The following is a 26,124-nucleotide window of genomic DNA, read 5'->3' on the forward strand; positions in this document are numbered from 1 at the left end:
AACGATAAGCTCTCGACCTGGAACCGGCATACCAGGTGCCAGATTTTATACCAGGGTCTCAACAAGGAGAGTCATGGGTGATGCAGCGCACTTTGGACAAGCTTGTTGCTGTCCCGCTGGGAAAGCCCCACCGGTGAGCAAATTGAGCAACAGAAAGATTACATTGACAAGACAAACAGTTCTTGGCCAGTGTTGTGCAGCTGATGTCCAAGTAGATGGAACCGACTCACTCGATACAGCCATGCAGTTCTCAAACAAGCTGAAAAATTAGCTGCTGATGGATCTGGAAGAGGAATTCAAAGGAGGGGCACGATAATTCGTGGCTATATGTTTCTTACTTAAAGATCCTTATCGACCAGTATTTTGATTCCTCAGAGGAGTTTGCTTCCCTGGGAGAGCTGCAGAAGCACACATGCTATAAACCATAATGAGGATAGAAAAACTACGTAGATATCAAACTTGAACACCAATTTTAAGGTTTAATTCTTGCTGAAACTCTAGTCCCTAATAGTAAGTTTTCTCTGAAGCATGATTAGGAAATGATAAAAAAAGTACTTGAAATCACTCTAAAACTACTTCATTGATAATCACTTCAGATTTTTTGTATCCCGTTATCATTATTTTACAATAATTTAAACATCAGTTTGTATTGGTGATAAGTAAAAATAATAACATTAAACTTTGATTATAAATTGAATTAGTGAAAATTTAAAAGTAGAAAATCATGACTATTGGATTGAGGAAACTATAGCTATATTATTTACACCTCTCCTACTACAAGTTTTCTAAAGAATAAAAAGTACTTAGAGGTTTTTGGTGTAGTATTGGATATACCTCAAAAATATTCTTAGATATTCTGGTATATTTTACTATTTAACAAATTAGCCTTTAATTTATAAGCCTTTTCAAGTTAGTAAATACCCTTTACCTTTACCCTTTGAGCAAACACCTCCATACATATTCTAGCAGTTAATGTACAATCTTGTGTATATAAATTATAAGCATGTTTGTACTTTATAAACATTATTAAACATGGATTCAATTTGGTCTAGTGGTCTCTTTGCTTTAAGTTTAGTTCCTTGTCAATAGCTATAAATGGGTGGTTCTATTCAATGGCATTGATGTGAAAGTTATGATTCTAGCTTTGTCCTATTTTCTAGTGTAAAACCAGAAAAAAAAAGCCATGGATCAAACTCCAGATCCAAGATTGATTGATATTGATTGCCAAATGATACTTCTACACTTTAATAAAAAGTATAGTAGTAGCCAATCAATGGAAAGAAAAACTAGTACATATCTAGCATTCTCTACATACCATTCAGCTTTAGAAAGTGGCAAGTTTAGAGTTTCAGGCAAAGAGCAAAGTGCTTATTAGGAAGTTTGTTTTTCCTTTATTTGATCTAGTATTTATGTATCTTGAGTCTATAAAAAAATATTTTAAATGATTTCAGTTCTAAAGTATATTGTTATAATAGGTGCACTGCCTCAAATTGTGAATCAAAATTTGAAGTTAGAATAAAAGGATTATATATTATAGTAAAAATAAGTAAATTATTAAAAAAGTTAATATGTAATTTAATATTTGCTTATGGAGTCTTTTGCTTCATGTAGAGCCAAAAATGTCAAAACAAATGAAGTTGGATATATTGTGGCTAACACTTTATCAAAGTTTTTCAAGACTTATGCATATATTCGCCCCAACCATTTTTGACGCTTTTCGATTGGTACAATGTTAGGAAATATCACTTCTTCCACATATAATTGCATGTGCTTCAGTTCCATATCATAAAATTTTTAATCAATTAGAAAAAGGTGTGCACTGTTGTTTATGGGTGTTTTCCTCTATACTTGAATTTGTACAAATCATCTCTTTAGTTATTTTCTTTAATTATTTACAGATATAAAAAGTATAAATATGATGCTATATACTAATATTATCATAATGAGATTTGATTTTAAATTCAAACAATTTCCTATTTTCTCTCTATATAAACTATGTTTATTTAGTATGGCTTAACTTGAAAATATCATAATTTATATTATAATACTAATAATACTAATTTTCTTACCATTCAATATAAAAAATAAATCTAAAGTCTATTGTGATTTAGAAGAGCTTATTTTTCCTATTTCTGTAATGTAATATTTCAATATAAACCAAATTAAAATTAATTTATACTATATTTTATTAATTAAATTTTTAAAATAATAATTTTAAAAATGCCAAAAAAATTTATATATTAGATATATGGTAACTGTATTAAAGATTTAAATTTTAAATTATCTTTTATTTTATTATAAATTAGAAGTTATAACATTTAGCTATTTTTATTAATATTTATTTTAATTTTAAATTTTTTGTGTAAGTTAATAGTGTAGTCAAATATAAATCTAAATTAAAAGTCATATTAGTTTTGTAGTATTTTATATATAAAAGGTTTTAAAACTCTTTTTATCACACTCTTATTAATTATAGATATGAAGTATTTTTATATTTTATTCTTTTTTACATTTTGTATTAACATACAGATAATTTTTGCTCCAAAGAAGTTTCCTCCAGCATTTGGAAGATTAAATATTTTAAATCAGCATGATATTAAAACAATTATTGGAGCTATTTATGGTTTAATATTTACAATTGATCGTGCAAAAAATGATTATATTGTTCAAACATTTAGTGAACAAACTGAAGTGATTACATCACAAGGAATTGTTGATTTGATAATTAAAGTTAAGCCAAATTGTGATGGTGATGGTACTGAAACTATTAAAGGTGAGAATTTAATAGAAGGTTTTAATAGAATTGTGAGTAGTACTGTTACTAGTATTTCTGAAAATCTTTCAGACTTTTTTCAAAAAGAAACCAATAAATTTTCTATACAGTATAAACTTAGAGAAAGGTCTGAACTTTTATTAGAAAAAAGACATGAAAAATATCATACTTTATTTTTATATTGTCGTCTTGAAAGTAGCAATTTATATTCTGGTTTTAAAATCTATAGAGATCAATTTTTAAGATCACCAAATAATAAGAATAGTTTGTTATTGGATTCAAGATGTAACCTTATCTTATATTCAAAAAATTTTAAAATTTGGGAATCTGAAACATCAAGAAATACTTATAAAAATTGCTTTTTATTATTAATGTTAAATGGTAATTTGGTTTTGTTTTATGATGAAGAAATTATATGGGATACTAAAAGTTTTTGTAAGGAAAGTCATTGTACTTTGATATCAGTGTTCACTATTCAAAATGATTGTAATTTAGTAATTTATAATGCAAAATATCCTAATACTGTATTATGGTCGTCAAAAACCTCACATCATAAGTTCTGTTATATTTAATTATTAAAAAGCATTATCGTTCTAGGTTTACTTAATAAAATTTAGTAATTTTAGCTAAATAATAATAACCTATCATTTGTGATCTCCTCTAACAATTATTTAAGTAGTGGTGGAGTTGCTATTATTCTTTTAGATGTATGTAAATGTATATTTTTTTAAAATACCTGTTGCTCCTACTAATAATAATATAAAGTTTCTTAATGTTTTTTAAGGGACCCTTTGATAGTTTAATTCCATATACACATCTTCTAATCAAGCAAAGTTAGTAGAACCAGCAAAAGGAGCAGCAAGCCTGGACAACAATCCGCTGTTGGCAGCATCACTGTTGCTGCTGGAAGACAATGATGATCCTTGGTTACTACGCGAGCTCAAATTCTTGGTGGAAACGTTCCTTGGCACGTCGACAGTGAGGCACAGATCTACATTCCCACGAAGATCCAAGTTCTCGCCTAAGATGAAATCTCTTTGGAAAGGCACTGGCCCGGAGAGAAGATTGTTGCTGAGATTGAGATGATAGATGTTGGAGAGCATACCGCAGAAAGCTCAAATCCTCACGAGCTCCGGCGATCACACTTGCATCTTGTAGGACGTGGAGGCACAGAAACACCTAGCGCAGTTTGGTTCTGAGTCGTCCTCGGGTACACGTCTGATGTCATGAGGTGAGACTGACTACGAGAGATGCTTTCTACCAGATTCAAGCACACGAGTTTGTGGCAAACCGCAAATCATTCGAACTAGATGGCGTCAAGAACTCCTGCAACTGAGCACACGCTCGTCCTCATCGACATCTGTGGCTGCGACATGGAAGAGTCAAAGGACGAGACTGAGAGCTCTTTCAACGAAGGCGAAGCCCGCATTGCTATTGCTCACGCCCAAAAACTCGTGGAAAGTGGAGTTAAGGCTATTGACATTGGAATAGTCACGCCGTATGCGGCCCAGGTATCTATATATTGTTTCATGGTTTACTTGTCTCTAAGTTTCATGCAATGCAGGTGAATGTTCTGAGGCGCATGAGAAATGAGGAACAGCGTTTACTGGAAGTGGAAATCAGCACTATTGACGGTTTTCAAGGCCGGGAGAAGGAAGCAATGATAATTTCCATGGTTCGCTCCAACGATAAAAAAGAGGTGTGGTTTTCTTGTTGAGGTAGCAGTGAGAGTAAAAGCTTTTGCCTTAGGTTTGGTTCTTGAGTGGCAAGCGGAGGATGAACGTTGCAGTTACGAGAGCAAAAAGACAATGCTGTGTCATATGTGATTCGGACACTGTGGTAAAAGATTTCTCAAGCGGTTTTTGAATTATTTTCAGAATATTGTTATGGTCTTTATTATCAGTGACTTAATTGCGGTAAGCTCCTCGTTTCTCTGCTAACGTTTGAGACACATTGCCGCGATCAATCTCATTGTTGCACTTGCGCTTACGGATCTATTTCAAGCTCTTGATCCTTGACCAGGCCCTTTCTTTTATCTATGATATTTGGATTAAAAGCTTTGAAACATTTTCCCAGCTCTAAGTTTGGTGTTCCTCAGAAGAAAGAAGCCCTTATTACCACCTGCTTTTTACTGCACCAGTAGATCCACATCACTGCCTGTAAAAGAGCTATCTGGCTGAGACAACTTTTCACTGACCTGGGTCTCGGTTTTACATAGATTTCTTGCGACAACCAAGGTACTATTGCCTTGAGCAAAAATCACAAGATTTCTTCCAGAACAAAGCATATGGACATGGTGCATCACTTTCTGAACAGCCCTTGGTGTCTCCCCCAGTGGGAGTATTGGGAGATCCGGACAGCCACGTACGTCCGGTTTTTTTTCTTGTGGTTCATTGCAATACAATTCAATAGAATGACAACTGCTCCAACTCAAGCAAAAAGCAGTGTCTATATGCTGTTTTTGAGAGTATTGCGGTGCCCATCGAGACTGATGGATGCAAAAATGCAATTTGGAATTTTCGTGCTGTCTTCGTTGTCGTTTTGCTCCGGCTATCTGCTCGTCTTCTCTTATTCGAGATCAGATGCCCCGATTATGAACCAGAGGGCAGCAGCGGGTTTGTGATAGAGGGGAAGGCTGCACGAATGCTCACTCGTTGGAGCATGTCATTAGCAGCCAAATGCCCTGCTTCGCAGCTTGAACAGGCAACCACACTTTGTTTCTTGCTACTCCAGGACATAGCAGCTTCACGAAGGCTAAAGAAATAGCCCGTGTGTGATCGACGTGAGTCAATCGCTATATCCCTGTAAGCTGCAAGATTTTGGCGTATAGAAAATGGAAAGTAGCATGTACGTTTCGTTTTACGGCTGAGGAGGATCAAGAAACCTGCTTACCATGCTTACCACAAAAGCGAGATCTGGCCGCATGCCACAGCCAAATACATCAAACTTCCGATAGCACTTTTTGAATGCTTTTGTCATCAAGCTTTTTGTACCACTGTCGGAGGCAAGCCATAAATCGCCTTGTGGAGCTTCCACACATAGCTTTCTTTCCCTGGAACTTTGTATCCATCGGACTGCTCCATGCAGATGTCTTCATCGAGCTATTCATTCAGGAACGCTGTCTTGACATCCATTTAGAGCACGAGCAGGGTGCGGATTGACCACCGGCGCAAAAGTCTTCGTGTATACTCCAGCTACTTGCGAGTAGCCTTTTACTAGCGTTTGATCTGTTGATAGTGGGAATCCACATGGACTTGTACCAATTTTCGCCCGGCCGGAGCTGCTTTCACAAAAGAAAAAGTATGAAGGAATTGTACTCTTAGTGGAAAGCTGCAGCACAGCTGCGAGGAACTTCTACGCCAGCCGGCAAAATCTCGATGAGACTCTGTTGCAAGCATGGTTGGGGGGAGAGAATAACCCCAGGCTGAACCAGTTTCGTGGCGTGTTGCTAGGGTACAACGAGGAGTTACAGGTTGTTCAATCCCCACGCCACGCTCACTTGGCATAAGCCTCCTCCGGTTTTTCTTGGGGATGTGGGTGAAGGCCTCACAACCAAAAACAAGCCACCGACCAGTCTTCCTTTAGGCGTCTTGCTCGCGACGGCCCTGGTGGGATTTGTAAGTAGCATGCGGTCATAACCGCTTCAGCCCAAAACATTACATTATAAGCCTGAAGCATGCTATTTGCCCCATCAATCAGGCTCCGGTTTTTCCTCTCAGCCATTCCGTTCTGCTGCGAGGAATAGGGGGCAATTTGTTCCCGTTGAATCCCATGTTTCTGGAGGAACATGGAAAATTCGCGAGAAACGTACTCACCACCTCGATCTGAACGAAACCGTTTAAGTTTCTTGTTCGTCTGATTCTCAGCGAGAGCCTTAAAAATCTCAAGCTTGTTGAGAGCTTGAGATTTGGACGTCAAGCAGTCTTCCTGCTGTAGTCAAAGTGATAAAGTATTTCGAGCCGCCAAAAGAAACATGAGGGGAAGGACCCCAAATGTCACTATACACGAGCTCTAATACTTGGGAAGCTGAAAGTGGGATATGATGCTGCTTGCCGAGTTGACAACCTTGGCAAAAAAAGAGGTTTTCCAAGGTCTCTAAACTTGGAATCCATGTGATCTTTGGAGAGAGCTCGCGTGGCCAAAGCGCTTGTGCCAAAGCTCTAGCTGATCGGTTTTGGAAGCCACGAACGTAAGGAAGTGATGTGGTTTGTCAACCACTTCGACTGCTTGTATGTGGCGTCCACATATCACAAGTGTTCAGCATGATTCGTTTTCTTGCAATGCGGGCAGGGGTCGAATTTCCTGGTCGTGTTGGAAGAACTCCCACTGGAACGTGACGGTTTCTTCTTGCCTGGCCTTGCTGTAATGGGAGGGAGCGAGGTGGGGAAGGAGGGGGAAGAGGAGGAGGAGGTGGCAGAGAATTTGGAGAATTTGCTGCCATGGGAGGTGCACTAATCCATTCTCCTTGCTCTAATTTGCCTTGTGATACATCTTGTTGCTGCTTGAGCATGCCAACGCATCCTACACTGCTCTCTCCATCTCCTAGTCATCCTGGATCGTACTGCTCTGATACCATGTTGTCATTCCATTGAATTGTATTAAAATGAAATTGGATGAACCACAAGAAAAAGAACCATACGTGTCTCCCAACTTGACATGTCAGCCACGTGGCTATTTGGATCTGCCTGTGATCCATGCTGAGTTTACCTTTGTAACTTCATTCTGTTATCTAATATGGTTGTTACAAGAAATGAGTATGGACTTCAGTTCAACCATCCACTACACTTATATAGCTAGTTCAAGGTGATGTGGAAAGATAAAAGTTTAATGGGTTAATTTCCTGTATTCTAAACAAGAGAAGAAAAGTTATTGTTAGTGGCTCAATCTCCCATGCTGAGACTTTTGTGTCCACCAGTGGATTTAAATGTCGTAGGATTTGTCTTGCTTCAGTAAGTTCTCATCAAGTTTGACCAGTATCATCTTATAGTTAGAACTCATGGTTTCCTAAAGCAATAGTATAAGCCAACTACAAAAATCTCGATGAATTAATTGCAACCTTTTATGCAATTGCCAAATGCTTAAACTAACCTTGAAATTATAATTTTAAATTGAAATAAAGTTTTTAATAGCCACAATAATCCATAAAACACCATTGTAGCAAATAATATCTTAAATTTATTCATCGGCCACCCTCTGAAACCATTATTAACTTGGAATTATAACAAACGGAACATGTCTCTACATTTCCTCTTGAAATTTGCATAACTGACTCACAATTTTCATCTTAACACCATATATAAGAGGTTAAACTCATTTTATTTGTCCCCAAGGGAAAAAATGTTCTAAAGCATTGGCTATGTTTGGACTTGTTACACTCATCATCACTCCACTATTATATATATTTGCCCTTATTGTGTTAATGTCAGTTGTTCTATTTAAATTTGCTAGACTCATCTTTACTTAACAATTCATGTTATTTGCTATCACTCTATTGTCATATTCATTTGTCCTCACATCATCATTAGAGTTGAACTCTTGCTCATCCCCTTTACCTTGTTCTTTGAAGAAAAAAAAGTTTAAAGAGTTGGGATAAAGAAGAAGAAATAAAAAAAATAAAGAAGAAATATTGTAGAAGAAGAAAAAATAAATAAAGAAGCATTAGAAAAAGAACTTTTGGAATTGGAGAAATATGGGTTTCACTTTAGGACGTAGGGATTTTTTTTATATGTGCTAATACTATAAATAAGGAAGAAATGTTAGAAACCTAAAGAGGCCATAAAGGCTAAAAATATAAAAAAAGTTAGGAAAGAGTAGAAAGTAAAGGAAAAAGATCTGATAATAAATTAAGAGAATCAACTTATCACAATGTGAAAGATTTAGATCATCATTGTAGCCATTCTATCTCACAACCTCTCCAAAATTAATTCAGACTTCTATTTGTTTTTGCTAGTTTCTACATGTTTGTCTTCACTCCTAGATAACACTTAGATTGGTGACTTAGTGTATGATTGTATGATTCATCAATATACAGCTTAACATGTCCAATAATTCATGTGAGTTGAAATGTTTATCTCACTCATTTAATAACTTCAAGACATTGAAGTTATTGATATATATATATATATATATATATATATATATATATATATATATATATATATATATATATATATATATATATATATATATATAAAATTGAGCTTTTATGCCACCGTATTACTATTTCTTTGTAATTTTATTTGCATTCTTCTTATGTGTGGTGATGTGTTTTATAAATGTCCTTTAGTTCTCACTTATAATAATACTCACAAAGTGTAAAGACTTTTAGCATGCCACTATTACTTCCACTTTCTTCAAATACATACAAAATTTTCAATATTTATGCTCTTCTAGTGGTAATATTATATGTTTACCCACCTATAGCAAGTGGTCTATATAACTTCTATTGCACCTCTAAGATAATTTTGTGATCCATCAATATTTTACTAGATTGAAGATAAAATATAATATCAATAAAAAATATATTAAGTAACAAAATAAATTTAATGTCATTTGTAAATAAATACCTGTGAACAGGAAATAGAGTTTTGTCTTATAATTAATTAAGCATATCACTAAAGTGTTTTGCTAAAATTTAAATCTGTGCTAGCAAACACTATTCAACCTTATTATATTATTTGAGAATGTTCTTTCTTTTGTCATAAAAATAGAAGTGTTAAATAAAACATTTGAAATAACATTCAACATATAACACATTTATATTTCTTTTCTACTTGGACAACATTAAATAATGCTTTGAAACACAATCTCAAATGTAAATATAAGTGTTATATAACACTTTATTTTTTAGTAGATTTTCTTGTTTATAGATGTTATTGCAATGTAATATTTATACAAAATTACTATAGTGATGCTGTTATATCAAGTGCATCCACATAAAGCTCCTCTGTCCACCATTGTTTTTATTATGAAAAATTATACATTAATGTCAAAATTTATAAACAACTAAATATCACTATAAAGTTTATTATGATGTTTCTAAGCCTTTTGCCAACAACAAACTTTTTCTAGACTACATCATTATTTTTTGGTATGATGAATATTTTTTGGTAGCTTTATAAAAATTTAGAGTAATTACACTAAGCTAAATAATCCTCAAAAGTAAGTTGAAAGCCTAGAGATAAGATATTCTATCTTTACCTTTTTTTATTTGGAAAGAAAACCCAAAAATAAAATAGAAACATCTTATATTCTCAAATATCCACTTATCTTTAAGTGAAAAAAATGTAATATGAAATTTTTTGTTTCATTGCTCATAGATTATTGCTATCAAAAGCGTGATGGCATATAAGTAAGTTTGAAAAGACATTAGATTAATCAATTTGACATTTAGTAAAATCATGAAAGATATTATGTTAACATTAAGTATAAATATTTATAAAAATGTTTTCATAATCTAATGGAATTGTATTATATGTTCTCTTACTTTGAACAAAGAACTTTACATTCACTTTAGACCTATTTAATTACTCAATCAAGTCAGTTGCACTTTAGAATTGTCAATCCAGTGTGAGTAAGAGGCTTGTAGCCAGATAAAAATAAAGAGAAATGAAAAACATTTATAAGTGTCTGTGTGAGGAATGACAGAAAGTCCATAAAATAGGAATAATAGAAATAATTTAAAGAAACTTATTTTAGAAGTTTATGTAATGAGAGTTATTTTAAGGTTCTTTTCTGGGACTTTAGCATCACAAGTTTTCAATTTAGCTTCATCTTTGGCATTTTTTCTTTCTTTTAACCCATTTTTCAAAGCAATATTAATTAAAAAATCTTTCTAGAAAATGCACACTATTAAGCTAAATATTTGACACTCTTTATACCTAGAAATTGTAAGGCTTAATAATTCTGTCCCACATAACACCTTACTTGAGTGAATTTAATTTTTAACTCACAACTATTAGCCATAAGACAATTATAAGTAAATATAAACTTAATGTGCAACTAAATGTCTTCTTAATATGCAACTAAATATCCATCTCCCATGTGATGAATCTGAAGTCATTTCTGAAGTCCTTTCTATCTTGCAATGAATTTAAAATCCTTTACCTATTTTTAGTATCTCAAAATCAAATGACTTAATGTATTGCTTACATGATCAGGTTATATGGGATTAGGTGAGAACCACTTTGCAAAAACATGTCTTTGTCCTATTAGGAAGGCCTCAATGGTGAGCACATTGAGCAATAAAAAGATCACATTGTTATGATTGATTGTTCTTGGCTAGTGTTATCCAAGTAAATGACTAAGGCAACAATAGGATTGAGCTCTTACCAATAGTGAAGATGAATTGAGTCTAAGTTTGCAGCATATGGCTCACTCAATATAGTTATCAAGCAAGCTAGAAAATTAGTTGTTAACAAATCTAGAAGAGGAATTCAAAGGGCTAGGCTACATATTTCTTACTTAATGATCCTTACTAATAAGTATTTTGAGGAGTTTGCTTCCCTGGAAGAGCTGCAGAAGCATATTCTATTTTCGTTTCAAACCATAACAAGGATAGAAAAATTATATAGACATCTATGGGATGCAAGTCAAACTTGAACACCAATTTAAATTTAAATTTTTGCTAAAACTCTAGTTCCTAAATCGTTTTCTCGATTAGGAATAATAAAGAAAAGTTTTTGAAATCTCTAAAAACTACCTCAATACTTATTATAAATAAACTTTTTAAAGTTTTGATCACTTTTTGTTTTATGTACATGTTATCATTACCTTATAAGAATGAGTAAAATTTAAAATAATAATTTGTATTGGAGCGTATTCCCTGAACGGGCATATCAGCAAAGCCAGGAGAAATGCCCCCAAGAGCTCAATGGAGGCATTTCTTGCTACAAGTTTCCTAAGGCAAACAAACGATATTTAGAACACTCATTTTTTAAATTGTGTTATTAAATATATGTAAAAGGTTTTCTTGAATATTCAAGTTGTGAGTGCTTGGAATATGAAAAGGGAATATAGAAAATGTGCATATCAATTAACCCAAAAACCCTAGTTTATAAACAGGAGCAAGTGGTCTATATTGAAACCAATCCGACGACTACCAAAATCCCACTAGGCTAATATTAATATACGGCATCGTAGCTGTACACTTGGCCTTCACATCATCCCCTCCTCTCAAAATAATGAAAGACCATCAGGATTCTCTTATAGACAGGCCAGGATTTAGAGGAACGTCAAGAGTAGGCATCGGCGGATCTGTAGGTGGTATTAACTTTTCCTGATCCCTTTGTGTGAAACGTTTCAACTGCTGCATATGCACAATCTCTGGAGGATCGGCTTGCTGGATATTATGCCGAACTTCATAAACTTGTGGTCCAACTTGCTGCAGCATCCAATACGGTCCTTTCCACTGCGCAAGAAGCCCATTAGATAAACCATGTATTGTAAGATGGGGAAAACGGACTAACACTAAATCATCCACTTTATAATCTATATGTGGATGATGATGGGAGTTGTAATGTCATTGTTGTCCCACTTGTATGCAGCCTAAGTGTTTAGCAGACTCTGCTCGGACAAGTGGAAGAATACTCGTCAAATATTAATCCCATGACCTAGCATCGGCAGCTCGTGGCAATTGTGATGGTAAACCCAGCTCCGTTAGAATATTGGATCATGACCATATATGAGTTTATATGATGAAGCACCAACAAAACTCTACACCTCTGTGACATATGCATACCGAAGAGACAGCAAATAACCATCCCAATTCGAATACTAAAAGTTCATATACTTCGCAATCATCCTTTTGAATGTCCGAATGAGCCGTTCCACCACACCGTTTGATTGTGGATGATAAGCACTCGTGAAAGTGTGGCGTATCCCCAACCGAGATGTCAAAACATGAAATGCCTTAGCCATAAATGCGGGACCATTATCTGAAAGAATTTGCTCTGGACAAGAATGCTGGAATACCACTCGATTGAGGAGGAAGTATTCAACAGCAGTTGCAGAGGCACTAGCAAGAGCACCAACTTCCACCCAATGAGTCAAGTAGTCAGAAGCAATAATAACATACTCATTGCTAGCAGTCGACCATGGAAAAGGTCCCATAAGATCAAATGCCACCAACTCAAATGGACGAGAAACTGCAATTGACTCCAACTGTCCTTTCGTAGCACAAGAGGGAGTATTACAAGATTGGCACTAAACATAGTTACGCACATACCAGATAATATCAAGTCACATTTTTGGCCAATAGAAAGACCTATGCAGCTTCTTGGTTATATGACGATGTCCCATATGCCCACATAAAATAGGAGAATCATGGTAGACATGGAGAAACTACGGAATAAAGATAGAAGGCACCACCAGCTGTAAATGATCATGAGGATCTGTCCCCACAAAATAAAGAAGACTATTTTTAAGGCGATATTGAGAATGTAAATTCCGGAAAGGCAAGTCATCAGCAAGTGATGCAGGATTCTCAAACCCATCTCGAAGCCTTCGAATCCACAACTCAATCTTTTGAGCCTTGCGAACCTCATTAAAAGAAGGTAGATCTTGTTTTGCACCTTGTGAACACTAAATGTCAAGTACAGCAACCGCCGGCGGCACAGAATCCTCATCTAGAAAATCCACAGATGCTGGAACAACAGACTCGTTAGAAATATGAGAAGAGAGTGGAAAAGGAAGAGGAGCTCAAGAAAAGGCATCAGCATCAGTATCAGCCATAGAACTTCTTGGGCAATGAACAACATCAAAATCATGTATCTGAAGCTTCAAAGCCCATCGAGTAGTACGACTCACTATATTCTTCCGCTTCTATAATGAAGTAACAAGAATATGGTCACCTTCAAGTAATGTCTAAGAACCATGTACATATGCATAAAGTTTCTCAAAACCCTATACTGCTGCTAAACACTCCTTTGTTGTAGAGTAGTTCATCTCTGCCAGTTGTAATGTACAGCTTATATATGCAATGGGATGGTGTTGACCATGTACACTCGGGCTCTCTTGCATCAATACACCTCCAAGACCAATGTCAGAAGCATCTACGTGCAAAATAAAAGGTCAAGTGTAGTCAGGATATGCCAAAACCATAGGAGTCGTCAATAACTTTTTGAGATCCACAAACACCCGCTCACAATTTGGAGACCAAATGAAAGATGGCTTTGATGACTTCAGCAACGCTCGCAATGGTGCAATGCAATCAGAAAGAAGATCCACAAAACGACTGAGATACTGCACCTTGCCCAAAAAACACTACACATCATTCACACACTTCAGATAAGGGAACTTTACAACAACCACAAGTTTGTCAGGATCAACTTGTAAACTCTCTTGAGAAATATGGTACCCTAGATTGTGTCCTTGGACCCAAACATGCACTTTGATCGCTTCAGCTTTAAACCAACATCGCGTAGCCAATCTAACACTTTACAAATATCACAAACGTGCTTCTCCCACATCCCCTCCGAGTGGATCAAGACATCATTAATGAAGTTAGCACTCACCTCCGGTATATCGTAAAGAACCTCATCCATCATCCACTAGAAAGTTGCTAGAGAATTGTTCAAACCAAACGGAATCACCAAGAACTTGTACAAACCAAATGGTGTACAAAAAAAAGTCTTAGGAATATCTTCTTCGGCCATCGGTACTTGCCAGTACCCAGAAGCAAGATTTAGCTTGGTGAACTAACGACTTCACCCCAGACGATCCAAGAGATCAGCAGTGTGAAGAAGAGGGTACACATGTGGGATTGTCACTTCGTTTAACGAACAATAGTCGATGCAAAAACGAATACTCCTATCAGACTTCGTCACAAGATGAGGTTCACATACCCAAGGACTCCACGACTTTGGAATAACACCCTTCTCCAACATCTCCTTGACGTTTGCATGTAAAATCTTGATCTCTTTTGGGTGACCGACAACGAACAAGAACTTTGATTGGACAAACATCCTTAGTTGGAATCGGATGACGTGTGGCAATCTTGGCCCTAGACAATAGGTCAAATTCAAAGAGGTCAGAATACTCCTTCATGAGCCAGTCAACTGCTGCAACACAAAGATTGTTGGAGGGATCAGAAAAGGGACGAGCAAAACAAACGGAAACATAGGAGGAAATAGTGGAGGAACAAATGTAATGGAAGTAAAGGTAAAAGTAGAGGGACAAAGAGGTATAGAAGTGAGAGGAATGGATGAAACATTGTCTCATACTTCCTTATGAAACAAGGGAGAGAAGCCTCAAAGTCACACTTGGTATGATTGTGCTGCAACCAATCCTCGCCTCATCTCGTGCACATGCATGTGTACAGCCGTTGCCACAAAGAATGAAAACTAGTTCTGCTGCACGACACAAATGTAAACGGCAACGTGTGGCAATAAGTCGAGCAATAGAAAATAAACTCAAACCTATATCAACCAACATGGAGAGAATAATAGGAAACCTCTTATTATAAAAATGAGCTTGGAAAGTAAACACTGGATGAACCGGTGCCGAATGAACCCCTTGATGATACTCCTGAAAGAAAGATGGAAGGGTCACTGACTTATTTGCGCAAGGTCCTTCCATTACTCGCGTGGCTCCTCATTTCCTGGATGCATCTCAATGTTCAGACCTTCCACTGTAGCAGCACTAACGGGACGTTGCTGACGCCAAGGTCTCCAACTAGGAAATGGAGGTCGCAAATCCGGAAAACACCGATAATGCCGATAAGTATAACCGACTTCATCACATGCCCAGTAGCGAATATCATGGCCATGACTACGTCCTCACCCTTGTCCTTGGACTCGAACAGCAGTAGCATCAACCTCCATGGGAACAGGACCAACACCCATAAGAAGTGGAGCTGAAGGACGTGAAACAAGAAGTGGAAGAGGTAATGTCTTATAACGTTGTGCTAAGCGAAGGGCATCGTTAAGGGTGGCAGGAGCAAGTGCATGCACAAGTCTGACTAGATCTTGACGAAGTGCTGGCCATAACATTTTTAGGTTGATTCACTCTGACATATTTGGCTCCACACGAAGCAAAGGACTTTGGAAACAAATGCCAAATTGCATCACCGACTCAAATGGCTTTTGGCGAAAATAATGCAATTGTTGGAAGGCATCATCATAGTCATTAGCATATCCGAAGGCACATTTGAAGACATCTGGGAGAACACTCCAATCCCCACGAGTGGCTGCGCTCAAACCATTGTACCACTACAATGTTGTCCCTTGGAGACACATGGGAAACTCATGCAAATGTTGAGCATCATCCCAAGAATGATATGTGGCAATCACCGTGAAGTGATTGAACTAATGGTACATATCATCCCTAGGATTCCCATGAAAGAACTCCGGCCGAACGCAAGGATTGGCACCAAGAGCAGAAAGAGTTGTGCCACGTGCCATGAATGCTGCCATCAATTGAGTTTGGTTGTTCAATTGCAAGCATATAGCATCAAGCAATTGTACCAACTGCTGCTTCAAAGTCAAAACAAGAGATTGCTGATTTCCCATGAAGATGAACAAAAAAGAAAGAGCAAAAGAAGAGAAATGACAAAAAGCTAAAAGGAAATAGTTGATCTAGACAATGCAAAAAGCTAAATGTAAACTAAAATCCTAAAAGGAAAGAACAAAAGAAAGGAAATGGAAAAAATTACATCTAAACGATGCAAAAGCTAAATCTAAACCAAAATCCTAAATCTAAGCACTCCTCAGAGACAATCAAAGGTGCCCCTCACCTCCACTAATGTGAGTGTTTGGAATATGGAAAGGGAATACAGAAAATGTACATATCAATTAACCCAAAAACCTTAGCTTATATACAAGAGCGAGCGGTCCGGATTAAAAGCAATCTGACAACTACTAAAATCCTATTATGCTAATATTAGTATATGGCATTATAGCTGTACACTTGGCCCTCACAAGGTATATTTTACTATTTAAAAAATTATAAATATGTTTTATAATTTTTTAAAAATATATTATCATATTATAATATTTAACATATAATCAAGCAGATTTATAATTTACAAACATCTTGATATTTTTTATTTTAAAAGAGTGGTGTAAATATTTCTTTGTATTAGTTTTAGTTCCTTGTAATAGTTATAAATGGGATTTAGATATAATGGTTTTATTTGATAGCATTGATTTGAAAGTTGTGATTCTAGTTTTGTCTTGAGTTAGTTAGTATTATTAGTAACTAATCAATAAAAAGAAAAACTGCTACATGTCTAGCATACTATACATACAAGTTTACTTGAGAAAGTGGCAATGCACATGAAGAGTAAAGTGCTTCATATGAAATTTATTTTCCATTATTTTAATATAGTATTTGTGTAGTTTGAATTGTTTAGAAAACATCTTCATTTCAGCTCTATAGCATATTGACTACAATATATAATCCATGTATTTTGAATTTAAAATGTGATTTATAATTTGCGGCTGTGCATCTAATATAACAACACTAAAAAAACTAAAATTATTATTTATAATTGTAAAATTACAAAAGTTAGAAAAACTTATAAACATTCTTAAGAATTTATAAATTTAATAATAATCTAATATCAGTTATATGAAATAATATAATGCATATTCAAGAATATTCTAAGTATACATATATATCATTTGACTAATAAGAATAAATACTTGGTAGAAATAAGGAAATATTACAATAATAAAAAATAATATTTATTTTCTAACAAAAATAGATGTTAAAAGTAAGATAAAAATGAAATCTGTATTAAAAACTCCTAGTTTCATTTACAATGTAGTGTGAAAACTATTGCTTAAAATATCAAATTAATGAGTATTATATAAATTTATTTATTTATATTATATTTATCCATTTAATATATTTCTTACATTAATAAAATTTAAATATGAAATTAATACTAATTTACTTATAAAAGCTAAAATTTAAAATTTATTATGACTAATAGGAGTTTATATTTTTTATTCAAGATGTGAGTTCCAAATATACAACTAAAATCCCGTATATTAATATTAACGTAGTGGGATTTTAGTAGCTATCAGATTTGTTTCAATATAAAGTTTTGGGGCTAATTCAATATACACATTTTTATATTTTACCATATGTCATGTTTTCACATTCGTGGTGGTGAGGGGTAACTCTAATTATCCTGATAAGTGTTTAGGTTTGTGCTTTTGATTTAGATTTAGCTTCTATATCTTATAAATCTCTCTTATTTGTATAGTTTTTCAACTTTTTATTTTTTGCATTTCTTCTTTTTGTTCATCTTCATGGCAAAATAACAACTTCCTCTTCTTTTGACTTTGGAGTAATAATTAATGTAGTTGCTCAATGTTGTATAGTTGTAGCAATCATAGCACATGGTGCACCTCTTTCTACTCTTGTTGCCAATTCTTGTGTTCAACTAAAGTTTTTTTTATAGGAATCTTGAGGATGATGTGTAGTATTTGCATGAGTTTCCCACATGTCTCAAAGGGATGGCAATACAATGGTACAATAGTTTAAGAGTGGCAACTTGTGTAGATTGGAGCCTTCTCTGAAATGTACACGTGGACATCCTAATGATCGTAATGATGCATTTCAGCAATTGTATCATCTTTGTCAATAGTTATTTGAGTTAGTAATGCAATTTAGTGTCCACTTCCAAAACCTCTTATTTCATGTAAAGCTAAATATATGGTTAGCACTTCGTCAAGATCTTGTGGGCTTGTGCATACACTAATTGCAACCACCTTTAATAATGTCATTTAATTGTATAACACTATGAAACATCACCTTTCCCACATATCACTATAAATTTTATAGTTCCACTTTCTATGGAAGATGATCCTATCACGTTATTGATCCTCTTTATTGATCTTCCAGATTATATGGGAAGAAGCTATTAGTACTAAGTTAAATTTCGCTTATATGTAATACCAAGTGCTGATGGCTAAAATTAAAGTTCCTAAGGCTACTTTTCATAAATCATTTGGTTTATACAAGTTCTTTATAATGCCAATGAACAATGCTCCAATAGCTTTCTTTTTAATAAATGATAGACGAGGTTCTTTGTGATATGTTAGAGGTGACTATTAACTTTATTGATGATGTTTTAATCCACTTGAAGGGGATATAGAAGGAGCACATGTGATATTTGCAAAGTGCTAGATTGGTTGCGGGAAGTTGATTTAAATTTGAAGTAGTCGAAGTGCATACTTAGATCTAAAGACACAACTTACCTTGGGTATTATATTTCTCGTAAAGATAACAAAGGTTGTTGAACATCGAATTTATAAATTTTATTTTATAATGCTAATTGAAATCTATATTATATCAAGGAGTATTAGTGATATTTAATTAATATTACTTTTTATTGTAGAATATTTTGTAAAATAATAGATTATATTTAATTAATATATTATTTTATTTATTTTGAGCACATTAAATAATATAAGAAATAGTGAATTCGTTTAAAAGCTCATAAATATCAGAATTCTTTAAAATGTATCGATATAAATAATTCTTCTATTATTTAAATGAGGAAAATACTGAGTATCAAAGTATCTATAATTTGTTTAATAAATATACATATTATTATTGTTTTTTATATTATATTCTGCATTTTATATTCAGAATATAGGGACTATATATTGTAGTCAAGATACTGTAGAGCTGAAATCAGTTAGAATTTCTTTTTAAACATTGAAGCTACATAAAAGTTACTAAATATTTTTTTAATTTTTAATTTTAATTTTATTATTATCTAGAATATATTCAATAATGCATATTTAAAAAATTTCTATTTTACATTTTTTTGTTTTTTTTTTTTTTTTGAGCTGATTGTGTAGTCAAATAAAAGTGGAATTGAAAGTCATCTTAATTTTACTCAATAAAGTTATATCTTATATATTGATGTTTTTAAAACACTATATTTCATTTTAAATATAGATATGAAATATTTTTATTTTTTATTGTTTTCTATATTCTTTATTAACATAAAAATAATATTTGCTCCAAGACATTTTCCTCCAAAATTTGGAAGATTAAATATTTTAAACCAGCATGATATCACCAAAATTATTCAGGCTATTAATGGTTTAATATTTACAATTGATCGTGCAAAAAATGATTATATTGTTCAAACATTTAGTGAACAAACTGAAGTGAGTACGTCACAGGGTATTGTTGATTTAATAATTAAAGTTAAGCCAAAATGTGATGGTGAGGTTACTGAAACTATTAAAGGTTTAAATTTAATAATGGGTTTTGATAGAATTTTAAGTACTACTGTTAATTTTATTTGTGAAAATCTTTCTGATTTTTTTCAGAAAGAAACAGAAAGGTATTCTATACAATATAAACTTAGAGATAATTCTGAACTTTTTTTTGAACAGAAATATGAAAAATATCATACTTTATTTTTAATTTGTCCTCTTGAAAATAGCATTTTATATCCTGGGTTCAAACTTTATAAAGATCAATTTTTAACATCACCAAATAATAAAATTATTTTATTATTAGATTCAAAGTGCAATCTTATATTATACTCTAAAAGTCTTAAAATTTGGGAATCTGAGACATCAAGAAATATTTATAGTGATTGCTTTTTGTTATTAAAGTTAAATGGTAATTTGGTTTTAGTTTATGGTAAAGACATTATATGGGATACTAAAAGTTTTTGTAAGGAAATTCATTGTACCTTAATATCAGTGTTCACTATTCAAAATGTTTGCAATTTAGTAATTTATAATGCAAAATATCCTAATAATGTTTTATGGTCGTTAAAAGCTTCACATCATAATCTTTGTTTTATTTAAATTGAAAGACTTAATTTTTATTTTATAAACGTTTTAATATATTTAATAAATTTATAGAATATAGATAATAATAATCTATAATTTGATCTCCTCCTACAATTATGCTGAATATCACCATTCATAAACCTCTGAGTATAATAATAATAAATTGCTATGTGTTTCTGTAGCAACACTTGGTTTGCTTAATAGTAGTGTTATTCTTACTTATTAATCTAATTGATCAAATAAAATTTATATTTATAAGCATATTTATAATTTATAAACACAAGATTATCAACAATTAGATGATAGAATAAAAATGAACATACTAGAAAGGGTTTAAGAAATTTTATAATTTATAAACATGTTTATAAAATTATAAATACAAGACTAATGTAAATGAATTACAATCATCGATGGTAGAATATTCTAAACTATTTAAGAATATTCTAGATATATCAAACCAACATAGGATATACCTGGGTATTCTTGAATATTCTATAATTTAATTGTTGATATTACCACTACTTAAGCAAACCAAAAATAACAGTTTCTTAATGTCAATTGCTAGAAATAATTAACGTTGTTGATAATTTGATTCCATATACACATCTTCTAATCAAGCAAAGCTAGTAGAAGCACCAGCAAAAAGAGCAGCAAGGATCTCTGCCTGGACAACAATCCGCTGTTGGCAGCACCACTATTGCTGCTGGAAGACAATGATGATCCCTGACTACTACACGAGCTCAAATTCTTGGTGGAAACGTTCCTTGGCACGTCCACAGTGAGGCACAGATCTACGTTCCCACGAAGATCCAAGTTCTCGCCCAGCCTGTAGAGGAAATCTCTTTGGAAAGGCACCGGTCCGGAGAGAAGATTGTTGCTGAGATTGAGATGATAGATGTTGGAGAGCCTGGCAATGCTGGAAGGAATGCTACCATTGAGAAGATTGTCCTCGAGAGAGAGCTCGCTGAGATAGATCAAATCCCCCAAGCTCGCGGGAATGGAACCGAAGTATCCAGAGCTGGAGAGGCTGAGCTCCGAGAGATTGGTGAGCTTGCTCCAAAAATCCGGGAGCTCCACGCGCATTGGATTGCCGTGGAGGATGAGGTACTCGATCCCCACGAGATTGGCCAGTGATTGGGGCAACTCGCCCGTGAGCTCGTTGTCACTGAGCGCCAAGAATTTCAAGCCCGCCAAGGATCCCAGCGAGGATGGGATCCTTCCCGTGAGGCGATTGCCGCTGAGATCCATCTTCTGGAGCTGGGATGCCTCCCCGATCGAGGATGGAATGTGCCCGGAGAGAAGATTTCCATTAAGATCCAGGATGCTGAGGCTCTTGATCGCGCCAAGCTCCCCTGGAATCGCCCCGGAGAGGGCATTGTAGCTCAGATCGATGTGCTCGACCTTGGCCAGATCGCCCAGCTCCTTGGGGATTTGCCCCGAGAGGCCATTCTGCGAGAGGGAGAGGACCTCGAGCTTGGAGAGGCGCCCAATCTCGCTGGGGATCTCTCCCACCAGCGATGGATTCCCTCGCAGGCTGAGCATCTGGAGCGAGGAGGCGAGCTTGGAGATCCCGGGGACGATGGTGGTCTTGGAATCCACGAAGCAATTGAGGATGAAGAGGCCGCGCAGGGACTTGAGCTGGAGGAGCGATGGATCCATGGTGGCATTGCGCTTGCAAGTCGAGTTGGGCAGCGATCCAAAGTCGATGCGCGTGACGTGAGAGAGGCCATCGTCTTGCTGCTCGCAGTGGATGCCCGGCCATGGAGTGCTGCTACACGGGTGTGGGTAGTGCCGCCGCCACTCAATCTCCATCGTCAGAGCTTCCATCACCCGGAAGAGCGATTCCAGCTCGTTGGGATCCATGAAAGGGTCCGGCTGCTCGTAGTCCGAGTGGACAATGTGAGATGACCCTTCCTCTGCTCGTCCATGGATTCTTTCGCTGGAGATCGTCCTGGGAAGTGAAGCTAGCAGCAGCAGCACCACCACCATCGCCATCTTTGCTACGTTGTCATGGAGCCTGTGGCGCTTTGGATTCTCTCTGCTGGCCATTATCATCCTTGTCCTGGAGGGTGATCTAGCTCCATCTCTGCTGCTGCTCGTCATCACTGCTCTTCCCGATCTAGCTCCAACTCTGCTGCTGCCCGCCATCACTGCTCTTCTCGATCATCAAACGGAGTAGCTTCGCCCTCCCTCGTCTTTGTGTCTCCGTCGACGATGCACAGTGGTGGTGGTGGCGATGGAGATCCTGGAAGAAGGAAAACAAAAGTAATGCGCTGCAAGTATTGAGATTTCAAACCTGTGCATGAGTTATTTATTCCTGTCCCTTCGCTGCTTTCTCGTCTTTCTCCTGTTACCAATCCACTCCACGGCTCCTCGAGGCATATTTTATCGATCGGGTAAATGCGATAGATCTCATGTAAAGCAACGTCCTGGAACAATGTGTAATCCCGGATCCCCGAGCGTAAGTGACTTGCTATGATTTCTGGCAGAGTAAACAATAACCTTGTTCTGTGCATTGTCTCCCTTTGACAACAGGGTTGAACGCAAACATTTCATGTCACCGCGGCCCTTCTTTTCGCGGACATAAAAGGACCAACTTGCAAGGAACTTCCATTCTTCCTCTCTCTCTCTCTTTCCTGTGATGCTGTAGACTATTAGAACAAAGCCAGGTTTAAAGCCGGGAGCTAAGTACCTCGCGCCTTGGATCTATCTCCGCTATAAAACTCCCTGATCAAGGCACAGTTCTTAGGAAGAATAGATTTCCAATTTCACTAGGTACCTTGCATGCCCGCTCGAAAGTTGGATGTTAAACAATCCCCCCAGGCGCATTCTTTAGCTCTCTTGCTTTTCTTTTTGTTTGCTTTTCCCTCTCCATGCTGGGTCCATGAGTTACGTGCATCGTACTACGTACAGTGCGATTTCCTCCACGCATTAGCTGTGACGTAGCAACAGGAGCAGAGTCAAGGATAACACTCAAATGAACTCATTCAAGAACTTATCGACTTACCACCCGCAGCAGAGGGTGCCAAATTCTTAAAAGCTCCAGTTGGTGGAGAAGAATTGAGGAAGAAACGTCGTACTTCCTTTGTCTCACTCAGCATGTAGCGATCAAATCAGGCACACACGCATGCTGCAGCACAGCACACATGCACACAATGGCTGTTCCTGCCCTCTGCTGGTACAAGTCTTTCCTGCGTATGCCATGCCTGGGCAATTGCTTCTGCCCCCACCATTTATCGCAACATGCCAGCCAGCCGTTTGTTGCTGCTGCTGTTGCTGCTGCAAGATCCAAACAAAACTTAGGAAGGCCGAATATTTCGTGCTTACCTCATAAGCGTGGACGAAGCTCCCGCTGGACCACGAGGAATTAGTTGATAGCAAAGATCTCCAGCTGAAATCCTGAAAAGCAGACACACAATCCGGCAGCAGCAGCGACGTCTTTCCAAGACCAAAGCTTTTGATTGTAGTACCTGTGCCTGGCGCGGGTGGTCAAGAATTACACTTAAACCAGTCCAAGCGTTGCAAATCCAAAACGAGCAAGGCGTTCAAAGTCAAGAACCCGAAAGGCAGTGACAACAACGACGCTCCAACAACAGCAAACAAGAACATCAGTGCAAGTTGCAAAGTAATATCTGGATGCATACCACCAGCCGGTGGCACCAGTCGGAAGAAACCGATCCGCAGAAGCACATGAGCGTTGTCATAAGTTGGGTGATGCGTTGGTGACGACCCAAAGAGGTGCGCTTTAAATAAAAATCCCAGCTTTTTCCATCCTTTTACTTGGAGTAGAATAAGCCCAAGGCTGTCCTCCTCCTCCTCAGCTCTGCCAAGAAACTTAAGTAGTACCCCCGCAGGATTTCAGAGGATAAAAATACAAAAGAGAGAGAGAAAGAGCACTCACCACCACATACTTGCATTTTTCTTCTTCCTCCGAGCAGCAGAGCTGCCTGGAATTGTTGAAGATCCTGTGCACCCACGTGCCAATCTTTCTCGGATTTCATACTTAAAATATACGCCCAGTGCCGCCCTCGATGTCATGGTTACAAACATCGCCGTTCTGTTCTGTCCACTTGTTTATGTATTCGGGGAAAAAACTAAGGTTGTGTGCCAGGACCATAGCCATTTTTTATCCAAATGCACCGATGTTACTTTAGGAATTTCTCTGCTTCGAACGTAGCGAACATCCAAGGATCAAGAACTCCCTGAAAGAGAAGAGAAAATAGAATGGTGTCGAATCGAACAAACAGGATCACAAGGAATGCAAAGACATACCCAGAGTGTATAGACTATGCGTGATCTGCGGCTGGCTATTCTTCTCCTTATATTGCTGCCATGCAATCTTCAAAGGGATTGGGCTTGTCATTTGGCCAAGTACCTCTCCGCAAAAGTTTGTCTTTTGATGACAAAGTGACTCGGAAAGCACTGCGAACGCGAAGCATGTCTTCTGCTTTTCCATCTGACGTGCCACACCCTGCCTTAAACCATCTCTTCAAATATATTTGAGACCTGAACACAAGAACAGAACCATCAGTACGATGGATGCTTGAAAATCATATCAGACCTCGTCGAGCTTCTCGGGCCTAATCAATGCTTTCATGAGCGTTGTATAAGTTATCTTGTCAGCTGTCAATCCCTGAAACCGAAAACATCAAAAGGTCGCAGCGAACAAAACGTACAGCTTCGTTTGATGTATTCAAACACCGGGAACACCACCTGACCAGACTAAACGCGTTGATCACCAGGTGTATCTCAATATTTTTCATGCTCGCACATTCCCTGCAAGAGCATCACCTCGTTCGAGAACACCGGAATGAAAGAATCGAAAAGCATAAACACGGTACCAGTTGAGCTGAGTAAGCCGCTGGCGACGGTCCCATTCCATCGCCTGGACTGGAACAAGCGTGCATGAATGTATATATCCACAAAGGTTGTGCTTGGAAACAGTCACTCGGAACGCATCTCCTCGACAGTTGGTTCACGTCATGCCACCGGTCCTGCTCTTGTTGAAAGTTTGAGCCGTCAGCTTCCTAAGAGTTCCAAGACACCATTCGAAACATCTCTCGCAAGAGCTTCAGCCTTTGGGCTGTGTAGAGGAGTTCGGCCAGATATGACAGTCTCGCATCTCCTCCCGGGCGAGCATAAGCACCAACGAGCAGGCAGTAAGTTATCGTCGTCCCTGACACTGTCTATTAGCCTTTCCTCGAGTAGCCACCGAGCAAGCATCAAGGATATATAGTTATCCCGGAAGCTTGCAACTTCTCCACGGAATTTGTGAACTTGCAAAGATGAGAGGACTCCTTCAGCTTGTATATCCACAACACCATGGTCTAAATTTTTCCATAGTCCTTGTTCTCTACGTTGAATCCACGACGCTGATAGAGCTTTAGTTTCTTCTCTCTTCCATTCTTTCTAAGAGCGAAGCTCTAAACGGTTCTATCAAAAAAAAAATCCCTCTTTTTCCAATCTCTCGAGCAATGCCGCATCAATTTCATATAGCGAAGCGTACCTCCCACCACGCCGCCCTCCTCCAAAACCCTACGTTCGTCATTCTTGGATCCATCGCCGTGGCGACATGAATGC

The 26,124-nt window shown here is 36.7% G+C and overlaps 1 protein-coding gene across 1 annotated transcript; it reads right to left on the reverse strand.

The window, feature by feature from the left end:
• Positions 1 to 21,098: 21,098 nt before the first annotated feature.
• Positions 21,099 to 26,124, reverse strand: LOC9634833 (piriformospora indica-insensitive protein 2). Its single transcript, XM_024686898.1, has 12 exons — positions 25,386 to 26,124; positions 25,221 to 25,320; positions 25,106 to 25,177; positions 24,817 to 25,050; positions 24,446 to 24,746; positions 23,872 to 24,367; positions 23,552 to 23,820; positions 23,324 to 23,479; positions 23,237 to 23,271; positions 23,047 to 23,180; positions 22,841 to 22,973; positions 21,099 to 22,789 (listed from the first exon to the last, which is right to left on the reverse strand). Exon 12 carries the CDS (start codon positions 22,690 to 22,692, stop codon positions 21,154 to 21,156), a length of 1,539 nt encoding a protein of 512 aa, XP_024542666.1. The 5' UTR covers positions 22,693 to 22,789; positions 22,841 to 22,973; positions 23,047 to 23,180; positions 23,237 to 23,271; positions 23,324 to 23,479; positions 23,552 to 23,820; positions 23,872 to 24,367; positions 24,446 to 24,746; positions 24,817 to 25,050; positions 25,106 to 25,177; positions 25,221 to 25,320; positions 25,386 to 26,124; the 3' UTR covers positions 21,099 to 21,153.

This window comes from Selaginella moellendorffii, unplaced genomic scaffold (genome assembly GCF_000143415.4).
Source record: "Selaginella moellendorffii unplaced genomic scaffold, v1.0 SELMOscaffold_51, whole genome shotgun sequence".
NCBI classification, from domain to species: Eukaryota; Viridiplantae; Streptophyta; class Lycopodiopsida; order Selaginellales; family Selaginellaceae; genus Selaginella; species Selaginella moellendorffii.